The sequence below is a fragment of the Carlito syrichta genome, unplaced genomic scaffold (assembly GCF_000164805.1).
Source record: "Carlito syrichta isolate Samal-C Ts95f unplaced genomic scaffold, Tarsius_syrichta-2.0.1 Scaffold301812, whole genome shotgun sequence".
Classification (NCBI taxonomy): Eukaryota; Metazoa; Chordata; class Mammalia; order Primates; family Tarsiidae; genus Carlito; species Carlito syrichta.
This window is the reverse complement of record NW_007245908.1, coordinates 306,746-312,609: the sequence shown is the minus strand read 5'-3', so window position 1 is coordinate 312,609 and position 5,864 is coordinate 306,746. Positions and strand designations below refer to the sequence as shown.

At 53.0% G+C, this 5,864-nt stretch overlaps 1 protein-coding gene across 1 annotated transcript in view; it reads right to left on the bottom strand.

Annotated features, from left to right (window-relative positions):
* NEURL1B (neuralized E3 ubiquitin protein ligase 1B) overlaps positions 1 to 5,487 on the bottom strand; it is a 26,969-nt gene extending 21,482 nt beyond the window's left edge. The window contains exons 1-2 of the mRNA XM_008055287.2: positions 5,462 to 5,487; positions 2,201 to 2,250 (exon numbers count right to left, since the gene is read on the bottom strand). Coding sequence (XP_008053478.1) covers positions 2,201 to 2,250; positions 5,462 to 5,487 — 76 coding nt within the window. The remainder of the gene's footprint in view (positions 1 to 2,200; positions 2,251 to 5,461) is intronic.
* Positions 5,488 to 5,864: the final 377 nt, after the last annotated feature.

The window sequence follows — 5,864 nt, the reverse complement described above, 5'->3', positions numbered from 1 at the left end:
CTCGAACCCGCGGGCTCGGACAATCCACTCACCTCAGCCTCCCAAAGGCGTGGGATTACACGCTGAGCCACCGAGCCCGGCTGCCTGGGTTTTCTTGGACCTCTGGAGGCTGGGGTGTAACCCAGGCCCGGCCCATCAAATGACTGCAGACTTTTTGGTCAGGGAAGCCCTTTTGCTTCGAAGCCAGGCTGACCTGGGCTTTTGCCACCAAAAATGTCCCGATGGACTGAACTCGGTACATTTGGACACTTGCTTGGGACTGGCTGTGTGCCATGCAGTCCCCATCTAACCCTCACGGCATCCCTGTGAGGTAGGGACAACGGCTGCCTCTCCCCATGACGGATGGAGAAATGGGGTTTCAGAGAGGTCAAGTCATTGCCCAGAGTCACACAGCAGGTTCAGCTGAAGGCAGTGCTGGGATACAAACCAGTTTGTGTGATCCCAGCCCTGTCTTTTTAGTCATTTCCCCAGTTTCTCTGCCTTCTAGAAACTAATGCAGGATGGACAGAAAGGCTAGACCAGAGACCCCTGAGCAAGAGAGGGGAGGCAGGAGGCTGCCCCCTGATGCCCTTCACCCCAGGACAGGCCTGCCAGGCCCTGGGCTGACACTGGAGGGGGCAGACAAAATGTGCACTCCACTACTCGTTCATTCATTCATTCACTCCACCGCTCATTCATTCATTCACTGCTCATTCATTCATTCACCCATTGCATATTCACTCATACACTCCACTACACATTAATTCATTCTCTCCACTGCTTGTTCATTCATTCATTCACTCATTCATTCACTCCACTGCTCACTTGTTCATCCATTCATCCTTTTTACAGACCACATACATTCTGCCCTCGTGGATACCTGAGCCTCTCTAGGCTTCAGCAGACACAAAGCTGAATACACAATGACAAGAGGAGTGATTTAAAAGACCACTCAGGTGACGCCTGCAGGGGTCCTGGGACTCAGTCTGCCACCCATGGAGCCAGGTCTTGAGGGAGGAGAGGGTGAAGGAGGAAGCACTGGAGGCACAGGGAGCTGGGACTGGTGGGAGAGTGAAGTTACATGGTGGGTGTGGCACGAAGTGTGCAGGTTGGGGTGCTTAGCAGGAATGAGGGATGAGGGCACCACAGACGTCAGAGAAACCGGACAGGAAGGTCCTAAATGCCAACCCAACAGGCTCAGACCGCACACCAGAGGGCGCCACAGAGGGGCTTCCCGCAAAGCAGGCACACGGCCTGGCCAGCACTGCCCGCTGGGAGGGGCCTGGGAGCTGCCTGGAGGGTGGGCACTGAGCCAGGCTGTGACCATCTCCACGGGACAAGAGGAAGGGCCAGCGGAGAGCCAGCTAAGACGATCGAGCCCAGGTGAGCAGGGACAGTGCCTGGCACACGCTCCCTAGCTGGCCATGGCCGTGGACAAGTTACTCACTGCTGAAGCTCCCTCCAGCACCCATGAGGCCAAGGCCCCCCCAGCCGGTGGCAAATCCTCCAGCAAACAACAAACACCAGCACAGATCAAAAGCCCCTCTAAGCACTCACATGCCCTCGGCCCACCCTAACTGGATTATTTTTACTCCCTCCCCATTCCTATCATGATTATGTTTTCCAACCTTCTTTCTTTTTTTTTTTTTTTTTGAGTCAGGGTCTTACTCTGTCTCCCAGGCTGGAGTGCAGTGACACAATTATGGCTCACTGCAGCCTCGACCACCCGGGTTCAGGCAATCCTCCCGCCTCAGCCTCCTGAGTAGCTGGGACTCCAAGTACACGCCATACCCGGCTATTTTTTAAAATGTTTTTGTAGAGACATGTTCTCGCTGTGTTGCCTACCAACCTTATCACTCCATCTCAGTTTCTTTACAGAATGGCCTGGGAGCTCTAACAGATGTCTCTTTAGAAGTTTCTGGGGGTTTAAGCAAATGCTGGGGCAGGGAGAAATATTGCCTTGTTACTCTAAGGGGACGTTCTCCTACAAAACCAGCTATATGTTAGGATAGAACACAGCCAAGGAACTAGCGCAGTTTACATATTTGTTTAATCCTGATTATATGATCCGACTTCCTCCAGGGAGCAAGGGATAAACACTCTTATTTTTCCCCCCTGAGGCCGAGTCTGACTTGAGATAGAGACCCAGAGTGAAAGTCTCTAAGAGGATGTGTTATTTACACAAATTGAAGATGCTTAAAATAAAAGAACAAGGAGTTACCTCCCGACTGCACACAGCAGCCGCTTTCAGCATACTCAGGGACATGGTTCCTGCAAGGAACAGAAAACTGGGGGGGGGGGTACTCCCTAGGCCTACAGATCTCCTCATCTGGAGAAGCTGAGGCGAAGCTGAACTTCGTCATGTAAACTGCTGCAATAAACAAAAGCTCCAGTATAGACAGTTCGGGATGGGGGGAAGATCTACCCCCACTGGTCTCCCCACTTTCATGCCCTCACTTGGACTATACTTTTCTTTCTTCCTCTCTCTTTTTCTTTCTTTCTAGGGATCTCACTCTCACCCAGGCTGGAGTGCAGTGGCATCATCACAGCTACTGCAGCCTCAACCTCCTGGGTTCAGGCAATACTCCTGACTCAGCCTCTCGAGTAGCTGAGACTACAGGTGTACCGCCACACCCGGCTTTTTTTTTTTTAACTTTTTGTAGAGATGAGGTCTCACTATGTTGCCCAGGCTGGTCTTGTACTCCTGGGCTCAAGCAATCCTCCCACCTCGGCCTCCCAACGTGCTGGCATGACAGGCAGGCCCAGACTGTGCTTTTCGCTGTCCCCGCCCTGGTCTCCTGTGAGACCCTCAGGCTCTGCCCTCGTGACACATCAAGCCTTGGGCTGCATGCATCTTGATACATAATTGCAGCAAATTCTCAAAACGAATCTGCACCTAACAGGATAAACGTGTCCATTTTCCAGGAGAAAAGCAAGGCTGCAGGCAGCAGAGCCCGACCTCAGGCACCCCAGGTGTGTGGCTCTGCCTGACCCCAGAGCAGTGCTCTGTCCCAGCCTGACCTTCTTCCCTGTGCCACGCAGAAGGACTGAGCAGTGCTCGGCAGTTTCTCTGACATTCTCACCCTCAGAGCTCACAGCTCACTCTCCATCATGCCTTTCTTTCTGAATTCAGTGTTGCTAGAAGCAACTCCTGTGTTGCCCAAGGCTTTGCAGTGCCTGTTCTAAGGCTGCAGAACATTCCATCAAGGGCCACATGCCTCCACACCCCCTCCTGGTCGAGTCTGTGGACACAGAGGTTCTTGGCTGCTGGTACCCGCGCCAGATTCAAACAGAAACTCTGTCCCTAAAAACACATACCGACCAAAAACCCCTTCTGCCAGGAACAAGTCCCCAAACCACACCGGAGACCAAGCCCCGTGTCCTGTCCAAGATGGAGGCCCTGTTGGCCTGGGGTGAAGGCTGCCACCGGCTAGTTAACTTCCCCCTCTCCTGGCCAGAAATGGAGTCCAGGGACTCTAAGGAGAAGTCTGGAGGTGAGGTTTCTCAAACTCCTGACCTCAAGCAATCCTCCCTGCCCTCCGGCCTCGAAAGCGCTGGGATGACAGACATGAGCCACCATGTCAGGCACGGGCTGTGCAGTTTCTGTGAGGTCGGAACTGAGTTAAGCCAAGGGAAGAGCACTGCTTTGGGGCCCGACAGAGCTGGGCTCGCGTCTAGAAGTGTCTTCGTTTTCCAGGAGAAAACGAAGACACTGGTCTTATAGGTGTAGATCCATTTTGAGAATTTGCTGCCCTTCGGTTCCTAGAAGGGAGGAGGAGACAGCTCCAGCCAACTGCTCAATTAAACACAGCCTGCTCCACCATGATGGTGGGTGGAGGGGTTCTTTCCAGCCATGGACCAAGGATATCATGCCTGGCTCGAAATATACAGGCAGAGATTCAGGAGCGGGTGACAGTGGCCAGAGAGGAGGGACCTCAATGCGGGCCAAGTCAGTGTGGCCACAGCCCAGCCTCAGGCAGGTCTTTTTCGAAGACAGGTCAACACAAGCACCACTCCCTGGGTGGCTCCATGGTTTGCTTCATGGGCTCTGGGTGAAAGTCTGTGCTTTGATCAAGTCACTGCACTGCCTAGAGCTGCAGTTGTGTCATCTGTCAGTGTGTATAACCTGCAGGTCCCTGTCTCTGGTTTATGGCAGAGACAAGGGAGGCATAGAGATCCCAGTGGAAGTCCTGGCACATAGCAGATGTTCAGAAAATGGCCATATCCTTCCCCAGGGAGACACTGAGTCCAACCACTGGGAAAGTCCCTCGCCTCCATAAATCCCAAGTTTTTTCTTTCTTTCTTTTGTTTGAGTCAGAGTTTTACTCTGTCACCCTGGCTGGAGAGCAGTGGCCTGCTCATGGCTCACTGTAGCCTCAACCTCCCAGGCTCAGGTGATCCTTCTGCCTCAGCCTCCTAAGTAGCTGGGAGCACAGGCATGTGACACCACGCCCAGCTAATTTTTTAAAAATTGTTTGTGGAGACAAGGTCTTACTATGTTGTCCAGGCTGGCCTTGAACTTTTGGGCTCTAGAGATCCTCCTGTCTCAGTCTCCCAACATGCTGGGATTATAGGCATCAGCCACCGTGCCCGGCTCCAAGATTTTTATGTCTAAATCACACTTTGAGAGGTGGTTATAAAAAGAGCACAGGCGTGGAGTCAGACAGTTCCTGATTTAAATTTTGGTTTTGTCCTTTATTAGCTGTGTGATCCTAAGACACATGCTTAACTTCTCTCTCCTCCTGCCAGACCTAGAAACCCAGTAAGTCATCTCCACCCTGCAAGATGACGTGAGGCAAAGTCATCAGACATGCAGCATGTGGTCAAGCATAGGTGCTCATTAAACACTTGGGCATTAACGACTTCATTTCTTCCTGGGTCAGAGTTGCCTACCCCTGGCAGCTGGGAAAACATATTCCAAAACATCTCTCCCTCCCACAGAGGGCTGGTGCCCTTGGCCAGAAAAGACCTCTTGATAACGCCGGGGCTGCGTCCCCTTGGTGTCCAAGGACAGGTGCCTATTTTAAGCCCTCCCTGTGGTGTCCCAAATGTGCCCTCTGCCACCCCGTGAATGAGCCCCCCCTCATCTCCCAAGCCCAGCCCTTCCTTTGATCTAAAATGGGCCCAAGGAAGCAGCCGTCACCGCCAGGAGGACAGCAGGTAACGGCAGCCACTGCAGCCCTGGCCCTGGGATGCCAGCATCCGCGCTGGCACTCAGCAGATGGCGTGCTGGCCGGACGGCATCAGCAGATTCCTCTCCATGTGAAAGGGACTGGCCAGCTGGTCTATTCTGCCCCCTCCTTTGAACAAGAGGATTTTACCAGGGTTTACTGAGCACCTACTATGTGCTGGGCACATGTCTTCATCTGTTGGGTTTCATCTTCGGGACAATAGCCCTACAGAGTAGGTTTCACCACCTTTATTTTCCAGATGAGGAAACGGAGGGTTTGAGAGGACCAGGCACAGGCTCTTTCTCCCATACCATCCCTTCTCCAAGGCAGCCGCCATAACCATTGGGTTGGGGGGTCATGAACCTTGTTCAGAGCAAGCAAAGCTCTCTGCCCAGAGACACATCCACAACCCATGCACACAACTTGACATTCAACTTCAAAGGCTTCCAGGACCCTTAGAGCACTCATCTGCGGATGGTGGATGTTAAGCGAGAAATCTCTGGTTTAAGTGACATGTGTCCAAGTCCAAAATGCAAAACGATGGTGTCAGCAGGAACAAGCAGCATAGTGCATGTGCACTTGAGCAAATGCACGCACGTGGGGGGGCAGGTGCGCTCTCGAGAGGACAGGCAAGGCTGGTGTGCGGCGAGGCTTCTGGAGTATCAAGAAGGGGCAGGACAAAGTTCTCCTTTGGCAACACAGAGGATCCTTCCC